At 46.1% G+C, this 15,752-nt stretch overlaps 1 protein-coding gene across 5 annotated transcripts in view; it reads right to left on the reverse strand.

Moving 5' to 3' along the window:
* SEMA6A (semaphorin 6A) overlaps nt 1–15,752 on the reverse strand; it is a 184,981-nt gene that overhangs the window by 56,773 nt on the left and 112,456 nt on the right. For all 5 annotated transcript variants that reach the window (XM_085632648.1, XM_085632649.1, XM_085632646.1 and 2 more), the window contains exons 3-7: nt 14,647–14,764; nt 8,999–9,059; nt 6,529–6,591; nt 5,492–5,593; nt 1,860–1,950 (exon numbers count right to left, since the gene is read on the reverse strand). In XM_085632648.1, coding sequence (XP_085488774.1) covers nt 1,860–1,950; nt 5,492–5,593; nt 6,529–6,591; nt 8,999–9,059; nt 14,647–14,764 — 435 coding nt within the window. The remainder of the gene's footprint in view (nt 1–1,859; nt 1,951–5,491; nt 5,594–6,528; nt 6,592–8,998; nt 9,060–14,646; nt 14,765–15,752) is intronic.

Below are 15,752 nucleotides of genomic sequence, written 5' to 3' on the forward strand. Positions count from 1 at the left end.
CCCAACAGCTCGGGACACTAAAAAAGACAGAATATGAGTGAACCCAAGTAAACCGTAAAGTCTACGAAGGGACCACTTTGAAATACTCCAGGGTTACAAGAGATTTAGATGGTGCCACTTTACCTCCCAGGTGCCTGCCACTTTAAGATCGGGGCCTTACATTTGACATGTGTCAGCCTCACTTTGCCTTTCAAAGAATCTCAAGGGACACACTGGCAAGTCCCACTGCCACACTACGAGCAGCTCGGGTTCATACCAGGCCGTCCACTGGAAGGGAGGGGTACAGCTGGACAGAGGCCCTGGCCTGCAGCCTGGCTGCCCTAGATTAGAAGGGCTTCACAGGTCATCCGTCTTCACTTACTTTGAAACAAGAAATCATTTCAAAGCTGGGAGATCAGAGCCCTAAAACCCTTTCCTGACGCGAACTCTCACTAATGGCCGTCACAGCAGCTTTCAACGCGGCTTTAGTATTCTACATACATTAAATACAGTATATGTGAGCTCGAATAAAGACAACGGTCTCTCTTTCATAAAGAGATCAGAGCTTGGAAGCAAATTGCGGGGCATTGGTGTATGTTCTAGTGCTTAATTTGTAAAACAATAAGTGCCAGGGCTCTATTTAAGAGGCCACTGCAGCTTGCACCACACACTGCCCCTGCCACACTCCCAATGATAGTAACAACACAACTACTAGCCATCACACACCTACAAGTTTGGCAATTCGGACAATTTCAGGTACCCAAAAACTAGGAGATTGGCTTGGGCGGCAGGTAATAGTCATTTGTAATGTATATAGACAATGCCACCTTATGGCAGACTGTCACAAGCACCGGTGTTGACATTTAAGTGCAGGTACCCTTGCTCCGGAAACCACCGGCTCAAATTAAGCACTGGTATGCTCGGCTTCCATTGCAAGCCATTTTTACATCCATTTTGGGATTTTACACAGAGACAGCACTGGGCAGTTCACCATCCTAGTTGTAAAGGCTGTAGCCCAGAACATTATTGTGGTGCACACGCTTGTGAGCATACTTTCTTGGTGCAATCTACCACGAGGCAAAGCACAAGAATGTCTTCACGTGGGAACAGTCCTTGCTAGATAAAGTCAAAAACCTGAAGTTTCTCCATCATTAAACCTGTGGCCATATATTGTGTCATATTAAGTTTACGGTTCGAAAGTAGTGTCCTCAAATACAGAATTTTTTTGGGTGGAATGTGCTTATTCTGTAGTATGCAAACAAATGTTGCCTTGTGCCGACTGGCGAGTTTGGAGATTAGAAAACTACCCTGACACTTCAGGGCTGGCACCTATCACATCTGATAAATCGCATCTGGCATCTCAAACATTATAATTGCCACGTACCGCTTACTGCACCTGGAACATTACACTTGCCACCTCACACATCAGACACAGGGCAAATTAAAGTGGCCCCGTTCACAAACACCTCTCATATCTTATGTTTGGAACAGTACACTAGAACATCTCAATTTGGCACTATACTTGGCACATCTCTCTTGTACCACCTGGCACATTAAACTGCACCTGCCTAGCACATCTGACAAGGGGCACATTTCTAATGGGACCTTACATACCAGACACCTAGTAAATTACAGACCATCTCACATTCAGAATAAGACTCAAAACTCTTATCTTAATCCTCCTTGCACCAATTCACCCTGTCAGGAAACACCTGGAGATGGTTCAATTCACACAACCCCGCTACACAAGTACAGTCGTTCATTCATTGTATTAATTTTCTGTTGAGTGATGCTCTCTTATTACATTTATGTTGGGGAATGAGAGCAGGCAGAGGTCGAGTGGAGGAAAGTGGTAAATTATACTCGCTGCTTTGACTTACCTGCAAACAGCGCAACATTGGAGTGCTTTGCATCGTAGGGGCACCGCGCCATGCCGCTGATCTCTTCCTCCAGGAACTCCAAGGTGTCCATCTGAAAGAGACCATGAAAGAGCGTCAAGATCTGCGGAGACACTCCGCAAGCCCACGGCAGCATCATTCCATTTTCTCTGACAGGCCCTTCTTTAACATCATTCCCTTTGCAAGTTAACCACACAAACCGCTGACGCTAAACCAGCCACGAATATGGCTGCCAGAGATCAGGGCAGGACAGATATTCAGTGAGGACTTGATATTTCATCAGAAATCGAGCCTCGACTTGAGCAGAGACTGATGATGTGGTCTGTGGTTCTGGCAGACCGTCAAGTGTTGTTCTCGACAAAGAGTGATGCAGGCGAAGCCGAACAGCAGGAGTCATCTTTATTCTCAAACCAGGACAGCAGGCTCTGTGATAGAGCACCCTTTCAGTGATTCAGGTATACTGCGGATGATAGCACGCTATGTGCCAAACTACATTCAGCTAATCCAAGACTGCACAACACGCTTTACACATTCGACTCCGAAAAGCTAATGCGTGCCGCATAAATTAAAGGCATGGTCTCAAGGCACAAGCGGTAATCCATCTTGCCCTTCAGGCTACTGCTGTTTAGCACCCGCCAAACACGCTGCCAGTCCCTCAACAGGTGATTCGTCATCATTTACTTCCTGTCACGTCTCCCTCTCTCTCTGTCACGGTTTTCAGGCTGCGATTGGTTCCAAGCTCTCACCACAGCAAAAACAGCTGTGTTGGGAAGTGAACTAGGAGCTTTGGACACACATTTTCGACTAGGCCATAGGGGCAGCAACAAAAAGAGAATTACAAGGCAAGCAAAACAAGGGTAGGCGCCCCCGCAAACCTCTGCAGGGCCATCTGCAATATTCACAGGCGCACTGTACAAAGACGAGGAACAGGTGATGGACTTAACAGAGGCCATCCATCACAGATGCGGAACATAGGGCATGCATCACAGATGCTGAACGGTCAAGCAGAGCTAGAGACATTCTGCACATCATGCATGCCAAAAAGAAACTCCATCCTCGCAACTCTCAGAGGGAGGACTCCCTGGGCTCTCTGCGGAGGATTAATCGTGGCCAGCAGCAAGCAGTGACAAGCTGTGCAGGAACAGTCAATGTTTGGCTTGGAACAGGAAACTCAGCTGTGTGCTGGTGAGAGATGAACGGCTCATCCTGGAGGTAAGGGGGGCAGACACAATAACAGTTCCACACGGTGGGAATAGGAAACTAGTCAGTCCATCAGACAAAAGGCTCTTTCAAGGGCTGCACGAGAGACAGGGAGGTGTCTTACACCCAAACAGGTGTGCTTCTCTAAACGCCAGGTATGGCACTTTCTAAGAAAAGGACATTCCTAAAGAAATAGCAGGGCTCAGACACCGCTGCCCACCTCACAACCAGATGTACCTCCCCAAACATAAAATCAGACAGCTGCAAAACCCCAGTAGATCCCAGGGTTAATAACAGGGGTCAGACAACTGCCAGGTGTGCTTCTCTAGACATAAGACCTGTTAGTTGCTAAACTCAAGGAGATTCAGGAATCAATAACACGGCTCAGACAATGGTACCTATGAGCTACCAAATGACTCTTTCTAAACACAAAAGACCACGCTGCTGCGAAATGCAGGGAAATTCGAAAAGTAATAGCATGACTCCGTCGTGTATGCCACAGTTACAACCAGGCGCACTTCTCAAAGCACAGGAGGCACAAGCATAGCTCACACACAGAGGTAGCCAGGGCACAACCTGGTGTGTCTCCCAGACACAACCCCTGACAGCTGTTAAAACCAAGGAGACGTAAGGAGCAACAGCAAGGGTCGGTCATGATTGCATAGGTTACTTTCCCGATCTGTTGCCAGAGTTTTACTTTACACGTTTGACAATCATTTCATCAGCACAAATCTACTGTACCCATTCCCAAAGAAGACAGAGCCCATCAGTGATTCTAACGAAGAGCCGGCGACCCTGACAGACTGAACCCTGGCTGCGCTGTCCAGCCCTGGCTGCGACCAGTGAGCAGAATACTCAGAACATATACTCGCTTTGAGAAAAGTTTGTTTTGTTCCAGACGGTGAAGATGCACTTCAGTAACATACACAGAGCGCACGGTACTAATGTCTGGAATCAATCTAACACATTACATTATAGGGTTATCACATATGTATAGTTTTAGATCTGAGACCCTTATTCATTTGCCCATTTCGTTTTTTATGAAAACTAAATAATGGCGCAACCATTAATGGCAAGTTATGCCTCGCACAACCTTTGAGTGAACACAGCCCCTGCCACAATCTAGTTCTCATTTTGTAACAACTGATGCTAGGTACTTTGTCATCTCACAGCCAAGTATGGCTCCTTGTATCAAAGATTGGCTCCCACACCTTACTGCCCTGAACTGTATCCCACACGTCATTGGCTCAGCACAATCCCTCGGAATACCCTTGGGCATTCCCCTCTCCATGCAAAAACATATTAGTACGACACCCAGAGGAGCTAACCATCAACTACAAGCACTAAGAAAATTCAAGCCTTCCCTTCCAACAGCTGATCCCAAAACAGCAGTTAAAGCTCTTGTGATTTCGAAATTAGACTTTGGCAGTGCTTCCCTTGTGTGCCTTCCAAAATGCAATCTGTTCCCCTAAACGCTACCGTCACTGCTGCAACAAGGCTCATCACTGACAAAAAAATAAATAAAATAGGGGATCACATCGCACAATCCACTCTGAAATGGCTATCCTATGAGGCTAGGATCCACCTCAAAATTGGCTGTACGACCCACAAAGCATTACACCATTACACCGCCTCCCACCTGACCCAGAAACAGGCCCTATCTGGAGGAACCAGATTTTCTAGGTGCACAAACTCCCTTCTACTTAAGCCACAAAAATGTAACAAAAAGAAAACCTACAATCGGTCCTTCTCTGGAATGGCCCCTAAAATCTGGAAGTCTCTCCCTCCGATGACCAGACACAACCAGTCCACAGCCACCTTTAGGAAGGAGGTAGAACTTCTACTATCCAAGCGATTCCTCTCACACTGAGGATACACCTCCCCCTCACGCGTAGTATTATCGGCTTGTCCGATGCTTCCATTCTATCTCGCCATCGCCCACAACAATGAGATCCGGCCTGTCTCTTCCGCTTTCCAAACCTCTACACACTGACTGGACTCTTAATCGGATTCTGCTTACATCAGTAATTTTTGTTTATATTTGATTTCCATCTACTGCCTACTTGTCATACACCATTGTTCATGTAACCTGATCACCATGTGTATCCTAACTACCTTTTGTTATTACGTACATGTAGCCTGCCTACCTTATGTATCCTAACTACCTTTAATTATTCCAGTAAACCACTCTGTCACCCACTTGGGTCTTTTTCGCGCTATACAACACTCTAAATATACAATGAATAAATACAAAATAAAATAATTCTCTTGACAACTTGTCTCAAGTCGAAAAACCTGAACCTGATGTTGAATTACAGGACTGAAACTCTGATTGTGTAAAAAAATGTGAGGATGTATTAAGGGTTTTATTTGACCAGATGCACTGGTGCTGCATCAGGGGGATTACAACGTACCTTGTAGTTTCGACAGGAGGGATTGAAAGCGTTCGTTCCGCAGACAAACAGCGTATCGTCGTTTCGCTTAAGGAGAACCTTGATGAAATTATGACACTCGTCCTGCAGGGTAAACAAGGAGAAAGGGCAAATATTGAAACAAGCAAAGCACAAAACACAATGTCAACCTGGCGCTCTCTGATCGCCCCGAGGGAGACGCTGAATAGCTCTCTCTCCACTAAGAGCTTGAGTGCTACTTCAGATCGCTTACCCTCCCGTTGAGAAAGGTAACATGTTTATATTTTAGTCATTTCATAAATGATTGATAGAAAGGAAGGCAAATAGACTGAGGGAAGACCTATTTTAAGAGAAGCACTTTCTTTGTTTAAAAACATGGCACATTATGCTCCTTAAATGTGTGATGAGCACCATGGAGCAGTTAAGTGGAAGAAACACAGGCCCAGAGAACCACAGCATCTTGAAGCCCAGGAAATGTAGGTTCACAACACATATTTGTTGTACTTAAACAAAATCTGGGTTCTGCAGACAGTATAAAAACAAAAAATGGTTTGTAACTCTTGCTCTAATTCATGAGCACAAACACAAGCTCACATCCACCAAATGTGCACACTTACACACATGCCCACACTCACACTTACATCCCCACTGACATACCCACAAACACAGCACATAGACTCTCTGTCTCTCGCTCTCCCCTTGCAAAGTTCACAAAGTTAGGAATTCATTTAGGAACTTTATCAAGCAATTTGCTGCCACCAACCCCTGCTAGGGAGTGAAATAGTGCCCTCTGAAGCTGTGCTAGGCCTTACTATGCACATAAGGAGCATACCTGCTCTGAACAGAGCTCCTGTCAGCAGCTGCTTATTTCTGCCCATGAAATACATCCCATTTGCCCCAAATGAAAGCTCCAATCGAGTAGTGGAGATGGTGGTACGGAGCGGGTGAGAAAGTGAATCCGCGACATAGACAGCAGCCCAGAATAACCCGCTAGACACTAACCTGAAGCGGCAGCTGCGGAGGAGAAGAGAAAGGCCTACCTTATGCTTCCCCTTCATTCTGCACGTGTCGACGTCAAGCTGTCTAGACTTCCACGTCATTTTCTGGGTGGAGAAACAAATCAATTAGAGCATCAGTGGTGGCGCATGTGCGATATCCTGGCCATGTATTAATCAGCAGTCCGGGCACCCAGTCCCCCTGAGCACTGACTAGCCTATTCTAAGCACTAGGACCATAGTATACTAGGCACTCAGTAGGTTCCATGCATCAGTGGAGACACACTTTCTTATTTCCATATTCAATTTTGGGACAGCGCATTTTATTCACAGAATATTAAGAGTATGTGATCCACCCCTGGGAATTCATGGCTTTGCCATCAGTACTAGTCTTGGTTTTGGCACGGAGTCTGACTTTGACCCAAAGCAAGAGCGAGAACGGCAGAAAAAGGGAGAAAGGAATAAGAGAAACATAGGAAAAGTGTAATAAAAGGAAAAAGCAGGCATGAAAAAGAACCTACAGGGGTTGGACAAAGAGACAGGAAGAGAAGGACGATGAAAGAAAGAGGCGTAAGGTGAAATTTAAGACTAGGCAGCCTCGGTATTCGGCAACTCCGGCATTTCCGCGCCGGACAGTGGACTCCTAGGAAAACCTTTGGGCACCTCTACTTATTTTATTACAAATCATACACTGGCAGAGCTGCCTAAGCAAGGGTTCAACTGAAGACAGCGTGCAGACTATGTGCCAAGAAGAGGCAAGAGCATGTGCAGACTGGATGGGGCTGCCTGTCCTCACGCGCCTTGCAGGAAAAATTCTGTATTCATCCACTTTAAAAGCTTTGCCTGCAGCGTGAAAAGTGACATTTCCCTTTAAACAGATGTCAAAGCGGCTTGTTTATTTTGTCTCCCACCCTGGCTTTTCTTTACTTTAGCAAAGAACATTTCAGAACACGGAGACGTCTGAAATAACTTCAAACTAATAACCTCTTATTGCAAAATCGACAAGCTAATTTAGGAGCGGGCCAAATGGGCTGCGCGGCAGCTTTGAGTAATTGCACATTTTGGGCAGAGCTGGAATCATGCTCACAGCAGAGCTGCAACAGACTGTACTTGAAGCATATTCTGAGGTTTGCTGCATATACTTATCTAGCACAGCCTCGCAGGCACTTAACACTGCAGGATATGAATTATTGGGTGGCGCATGATGAATATTACGCATAAGCATTAACATGCCAATCACGTAATAAAAAGTTTCAACAAAGTTCTTCCTAGTCTGGTTGACATGCAGACTTCTTGATACTAGGATCTAGCATTATGCAAATAAACAGAGACCTTGCCCTCAGCCACCCATGCAACACATCAGTGAAGACCTATAGTGTTCACCCGATGCATAGCCTCCACGTGAGTACTGAGGGGAGCACAGAATGTGCCGTACACCGTGTATCCAACCGGACCGGATCTATGCAGATGGTCGCAGAAGTCAAGAGACATACATTGAATCTCATTGGGAATCATTTGCATATCCCTGGTTAACCGGAACACCTTCCAAGGGTCCATCTGCCGAGGCTTCAGCTCTGGTGGAGCCAGGGCGAGAGCCTGAAGACATCTGCACGAGGAGCAAGAGGTTGGAATGATAGGACCACCCACCCTGGACACAGCTCAAACATACACTAGGGCCCGCATTATGGATATGCCACGACCCCATACAAATGAGGGCACACCCCCTTGAGATCGTGCCAGCACACGTGTAGCCCTGGCACGCACTTTATCACAGAGGGGGCCACACATCTGTCTGCAGCCCCTTCGGTAACACTGGCCCCTGGGCACAGAAAGGAGGCAGATAAGTCCCACAGCACCTTCTGTAATACAGCTCCATAGACTGAGTGAAAATCCCAGAATGGTTGGAGCTCCTCCTTGGGAGGCAGGTGATGTGACACTCCAAAGCTAAGGCACTCCTACATAGGCTGACCTATAGACAAATGTATATCAATGTAACGCTTTGCATGGTGAAGTCTTTCATTTAAGGAACACATGCAGTAAAGGGCTGATAGCCTTGGTTCACAACAGTCTAAATAACTGGATTAAAGAATCAGATTTCGAATTTAAGGAAAACGAATGCCACGGTCAGTAGTCCATGGCGCCTGGGTCATCTGTGAACGCCATTATCCCAAGGTTGGCTTCTCACTCTGTGTTAGTAGGGTCACCTTGTTTCCACTCCAGGGCTTTCCACTGACAACTCATAGGTATTAGATGTCTTAGTCTGAGGACAGCAACAGAAAAGAGCCAGGACTACGGCACCCACAATGCATTAGGTTGCAAACAAAACCTCAGGCTGGAAAACATGTTGCTGTGATGATCTGCAGTGTGGAGGCCAGTGCGATCTTAACTGTGATTGAGGCTATTGGGACCCAGGCCTCCTGCTTTGCTACGCACTGCTCGGTGCCACGCCTCTGAACCCCGACACATGACCCCTGCCACATGACCCCATGCACAAAACAGTCCATGTTCTGCTTACTTTGCTAAAATACATTTCTTCTGTGAATGACGCATCCATATCAACGGTATAAATATGGTCCCTGAGAAGGAAACAGAGAAAAAAACACACCATTAAAAGAAGTAGCAGCAAAAAGTTAATTCTATCAGGACAAATATGGAGTAACGCAAGACTGATGAACATGCGCCCAAGGAAAGAGGAGCCAAGGATAGCTGTGAGAGCGATAGGGAGGACTGAACCCCAGGGGCATATTCCATAACATTCTGCACCAGGCGTAGAAAAATGAAACGAATTGATTTTGCATCATTTTCACATCTCACAGATACACAGAGAACAGCTGGGCCTGCGTGTTTAGTGATATCATGTTCTTGTGAAAAATCCAAGAAACGTCTGCTCGCTTCATTTTCTTGCCAGTAAGCAGTAAAAAAATGGAGCAGGGGCGATTTAACATTCATTTTTCGTCGATTGACTGACCCATAAAACATGCTTCTAATTCATCTGAAGTGCACGGACACTGCTTTGGGCCTGCATCGCAAAGCTTCTAGCTTTGAGAAAGTGTGCCTTCTATAATGTGTCAGTAGTAATTCAAACCTAAGTTGATGAGAAGAAACCTTCAGTCACAGAAAAACGAAAGATTTGGTATTGCCGATTGGTCTGGGTTTGCATTTTGAGTTCTGACAAAACTTTACACGTATCTTTTTGGTTTTAAAAAATTGCGGTGAAAAGAAAAAAACAAAAAGAAAGTTGTGCATCAAGGAGATGAATACATTAATTTGTATTTATTTGATGTGCTGTAAGATGTAAAATAGTGCCTTGTGCTTTGCAATGTAAATACCTCTGACGTACATGCACATTGTAGCTCGGACATTAAGGGCACATTTCGCCAGCCTGCGAGACTCGTAGGGGATTCTGCTTCTCGAGACTATTTTTACGGCTCCCAAAGGTTTGGAATGCATCACTCACAGAGGTGCGGGGTTAACGAGGGGTTAATATTGTTCTCGGCTACGACGTCGCCTTTAGCCATGCTGAATTGAGTGACAGCCTGGAGAGGGGGCCGCGGACACCTGCGAAATTGCTTCCAGAAGAAGGCTTTGTTTCTTTCATCCGCTGGCAACTGGTTCGTCTCTAGCAAATGGGGTTACGGTAAATCTGAGCTCGCTTGCTGCTTTATCCAGGTGCTAGCCTCTCTCTCGTCAGCAGTCTGGTGGGCTGGATCCGGGTCACCAGGGCGCAACAGCAGTTAACACTGGGCCCACACAGACAACTGGAGCACTGAAACTACAGGTCCCGACGTGCGTCTGGCTGAAGGCTGTCCTCGTGCCTTGGGGTCAGTGTGCGCCCCCGCAGTCGCAGAGAGGATCAACAGAAGGGCACCTCTGAGTGTGTAGCTATTTATAGATGTGCCTCCCTTACGAAGAAGTGTGGAAGAGCGGTCCTTGTATTGGAGGAAGAGGCACAAATAAAAGCAAGGCAATGGATTGGCGCACACAGTGGCGTCTGGTCTTCACTTAAGGAAACTATTAATACAAAAATACACGCAGAGGAAAAATGCTTTCTTAAAATAACACTGGCTCTTTCCGAAGCACAGGAAGTCTTGGAGCAAAGAAAACATCAACCCTTGTGCTGCGGTTACTCGAGCCAGATACAAGGTTTTCTCCAGATCGGACTTCAGTGTGAACAATGGGCGCATTGGGACACGTTCAGCATGTTCACAATGGCTACAGCCCTGCCTCGTTCTCTTTCAGCCTAAACTGGCCACGGAGCAGTGGCTGGAGAGGCTCTGAGTTTTGCAAGGATATAAGAAATGGACATTGAAACGAGTTCCTTCTGGGCCCTGTAGTCATGTCTTTAACTTTTCAGGCAAAAATACTCATTGATTTCTGAATAATGAGCCTAAAAGCCTTAAGGTGACCTCCTGGTTCCTGGTTACATTTCACATGCTTTACTTAACCTTGCATTCCCTACGAGTGTTTGCTTTTTCCAGGATGTTGTTACTTTCTTTTTCATGCAGCATATTACCCTTGTCCAGTGCATTATTTGAATTGAGTCACATCCAGGTGTTTATAGCAGGGCACAAATGGGTTGTAGCTGAAGGCAGTGCGAGTTTCTTTCAGAGGGGCAGAAAGGAGTTCAGTGGGGGAGAGGATGTGGCATTATGGTCAGAGCTGCCGAATTTGGAACAGGGGAACCAGTTTCAGCCTTCATGACCAGTCCACCAGACCACTCTTCTGATGGAGCACATTACCATGCTAGACTTTAGAAGCCCTGGTGTCTTAGCACCAGCAGGTGGACCCTAGCAGGGGCAAAAGTGAGTTAACCTTGAAGACCCGTCCACCACAATCCATACTGAAGTTTACCTCCAGTCTTGCGGAGAGGCCTGCAAAGCAGCACACCCTAGATCAATTATGTCACTGAATTCACAGGACCCTTGAGGCCAGTCCCCCTAATCCATTGGTACCTCCATTGGCCTTGTTTCAGCAGTAGTAGTGCAACTTACCACGGATCGGCAATGCAGGATTTGCGCACAAACCAAACTAAGTTCACAAACAATCTCTCTGCTTCATGCGCAAGCACTTTTAACACCTGCTGCCTGCTTCCGGGCTACTGTACTTATGCAGCAATGGAGGACAACATTTTGTGGTAGTGTTCACTAAATTATGCAGCAAAAAAACTGGCTGCAGCGCAATGCAGTACGTTTCCTGATACTTTATTATTTTGATATTTTTATACATACTAACAGTCTCTGCAAAGATTTTGCCTCATTAGTACCAGTGTAACATACAAATTCAGCAGTGAGAAAGGTGGCCAGTTATCCTTTGCAAAAGGCCCTCCACTTTGCAGCAATACAAGTCACATTTAAAAAAAAACTTTTGATATGTTTGAGCTACAAACAATTTTTTTGTTAAAATCGTCAGATAATGCAGCAGATGATTTATTATGTGGCAATTCTGGCAGAGCCGTATCTATGTGGAAAACATTTGCAAACTAGGATATTTTGCCATTCATGTTGGAACTACTCTTGTGGAAAAAAGGAGAAGTGCCGATGACAGAAACTGCAAGGCTCAGAGACAAATGGCTTGTGATTCCACTTTCAAGTGTGTTTAGAGCATTCTGGGATTGGAAACTTATTCCACTTTGTGAATGTATTTTAATGTCAATAACTCATATTAAACCTTAAATAAACATGTGTATCCCATTGGTTGAATTGAAAAATGTAATATGCTGCATCGTCATTTTTTTTCCCAGTGCTTCGGGTCTCCTATCTACCAGAATCAGGAATGTTTAAAATAAGGGCGAGCGCTACTCTTAGGAGCTGGAGGGATGCTGATCAGCAGAAAGCGCACACAAACAAACTGAGTATCAGGATTAGGGTGTGCAGGTCTCCTGAGTGAATAAAAACAACATTAATTTGCAGGGGGTCACATAGGAGATCAGTATTTTAAGGGAGTTTACTCGTCATTTGATTGCACAGCTGTCCTCTCTAGACAGACATGGCTGCTTCAGCCCCTGTGTTCCTTCAAGCCTATGATGTGCCCTTGAGGAGGCTGGATCTCTGACAGACTGAGACCTTTAAGCAGGTACAGTCTCTACAGTGCAAGCAAGTAACCTCAAAGCCATTTTCTTCTGATGAACTCACAGAAAAATACACAAAGCCTCTGTGTTAAATTTGAATTATGGGGAAAGAGCTTCTTAAATTGAACCAGTGAGACAGTACGTCTTACTCCTGGAAACTGGAGCGAATCACACTTGAACATGGAGTATTAGGCACCTCTTCACAAAAAAAAAGTTTGTAAATCAGGTGTCAGTAAATTCAGGAGTAAAATACAACCACTCACAGAAAAGGGTTTGTGGAGCGGGCCCGCTGCATTGCACACAATGCTTTGTGTCTTACAGACCACCTCCGCAGCAGGTAGAGCTCGCTCACTTTTTTACAGAGTGACTTGCAGTAGGAGGACGATTCCCTGTGGCGCGTCCTTTCTTCTTCTCTTGCTTCAAAGTGCAGGGAGACCCTCAGAACCCTTAGTTTTGCTGCAGTTCAGCATCAGGTCACATCAGATCACTATCTCTATTACTTCAGATGTGCACGCTGATGCCTCCTCGCTCACTCCTGCCTTCCTAGCAAGTGGGACACAGGCTCTTGCAGTCACCCCAAGCCTGCTGCACCCGGGCTCACTGTTTCTCATTATGTTGCTGTTGCTGGTGATCAGATGAGCCATTCTAAGCTTTTGTTGGCAATCGTGCCAAACGCACACTGCTATATCAACACTTCTCGGCTGGTTTATCTTCAACAAGCAGTGTGCACAGCTGACGGGGCATATGCTTTGCATTTGCCATTAATGTGTCTAATTACTTCTGTCATCTCACAATGTTTCAGTTAAACAGTTATTTATGTTCAGTGGGTAAAATAAAGTTTTCAATAAATTTAATTAAGCAATTGCTTCTGCATTTGGTATGTGTAAAGCGAAGAATGCACTCGACTGTGAGGATCATATTAACACAATCTGACTGATGGCACTGTGTGCAGTCTGAGAGAGAAAGTTGTGTGTGAAGTCTAAACAAGGTCTAAAAAGTGTCTTCTGCTGCACAGACAATAAATGACTGTTTGCTTGTAGCTCCCTCCCTCTGTGCCCATCTGCTCTGGTGCCCTGCCCGCTCCCAGCGAGCACACATGTCTCTCACAAGAGGCCTACTTCCGCTTTCCCACCTCCAGTCAGCGGCACTGCCTTCAGTTGCCATGGCAAGACGGTGCCAAGAGAGGGAAGGGAAACAATGCCAGTGGCTGTTCGCGTCCCCCATAGGGCCACCAAGCCCAAAGTGTTTGATGCGGTGCAATAAAAACATGGGGGCATTCATCTAGTTCCACTCCTGCTCAATCAGGGCCATAGACTCATGCACTACAAGAGAGATAGATTATGGGAAATGAAACAAGAAATGGCGGGAACCACTGCACCATCCCCAAGTGAAGGAGCAGGGGCTGCTGGTCATTTAAAGAGTCAGGAGGTGACCAGCCAAGTTCATGGGTGAAAGCCACAGTGCCCCAATAGACAGTGAGTACAAGCCACAAATGCTATCTACGTCAATAACAGACCTGCATTGTCCAGAACACTGGACTGAGAATGGCATGCCTCACTGACATATGGTGACCATGCCACTTTGGCCTTGAGGGAATTTCTGGCCGTGAAGCATTAAATTGTGGTAAATGATTAACGAGGCAGCAGATTTCAAGTGTACTTTTAGACTCATTGCCACGTTGCCCCCAGAGAGATAGTCCCCTTATGTTAACTTTGCGGCCTGTTGTGATTTTTTAAGTCTTTATCTGGACCTGGTTGGTCTCTTTCACAAGCAAGTCACCGACACAGACAGTCCCTCCTTTCAGCATCAATGTCACAAGGTACCTCTATAAGGGTTTCTAGCAGCTTCGGCCAGTTCAGATCTAATCAACTCTGAACCTGCACTTTATGCCGATAAAAGGCGAGTGCCCAGTATTAATTATGCTCCAGAAGATGAGTGCATGAGAGACACAGGGCATGAATATTTAATGCAATCTTCTTGCAGAGGACAGTAACGCGGATGCTCATTAGGGTGCAGCAGTCCATCGCAGGGGATTCTGAACAACAGCTCAATGAGGCTGAGCAAACGCGGGTGGCGGGGAGGGGAAGGGCACAGACCTGGCAGCAATGTACAGTGTTCTGTTCATTATCAGGATGAGCTGAATGTCCAGTTTGTGCCTTTGAGTGGCGTTGCGTCCTGGCTTGTGACCCACAAACACCGGATACTGTTTTGTATCTACGAGGAAGGAGAAAGGAAACAAAAATATAATAAGCAGGCGGTCTTGGGATAATGTAAAACAAGATTTGTAAACAATAAGAGAGCATGGCGGCTGCCCGTCCCCCTGCCACGCAGGACTCACGCAGCCAGTGCATGCAGCAAATCATTTTTCCAACGCTACGAAGGTGAATGGAAAACTACAAGTCCCATCATGCAAAGTGTTGTCGCCTAAAAAGTCAAAGGCAGCTGAAGGGGGCCCACATGGTCTGGGGCTAGTTGGTAGCTATGTGATAGCAGAAGACATTCCCCATCCACCAACTGGGATCCAGTGGCTGCTTGAACCTCATCAGTACTACATTGTGTTTCTCCTACAGACAGAACTGCCAGGATGCACGCCAAATACAGGACTTCCTTTCTGCAAATAATTATCATTAGTAGTGTTAGTCCCAAGGTTACCAGATGACTCCTTGTCAAAAAGCATACAGTGTTTCAGTCATGGCATTTTCTTGTACAAAGCATTGTTTTCACTGGTCTTGTTCAATTGGAACCACTGCGGAGAACCAAAGACCGCATCTCCCATAATGCACACGTTTGTTGTTTAAAAATCAGGAATGCTTTCTTGTTGACATAATTCATCTGGTAACCTTCGTTAGTCAAGCTGGCTCAACTGAAGCAATTATACACTACATCTCAAAGAATGCACCTCCTCCTGGCACCCATGCCCCCTCCACCCTATGGTTGGGGTAAGTGGCAGAGCAAGTCACTGAATAAGATGCCAATGTCCTGGAAGTGGAAACGTGGCTCTCTCAGGAATGGCACACTGCAGCCGAGGGCCTTCGGTCCTCCATGAGGGCTCTGTTCTGTCACAGTGAGCCTTTCATCTCCTGCAGACTCCCCAGCGCTGGAGGCTGTCTGAGAAAGCTTATCTTTCAGAACAAAGCCTTCATACAAGCCACCCATCAGTCATTCAAGATTTATCGGCAGAAAGTTCACATTTCTGACCCGT

The sequence above is a fragment of the Triturus cristatus genome, chromosome 2_1 (assembly GCF_964204655.1).
Source record: "Triturus cristatus chromosome 2_1, aTriCri1.1, whole genome shotgun sequence".
Classification (NCBI taxonomy): Eukaryota; Metazoa; Chordata; class Amphibia; order Caudata; family Salamandridae; genus Triturus; species Triturus cristatus.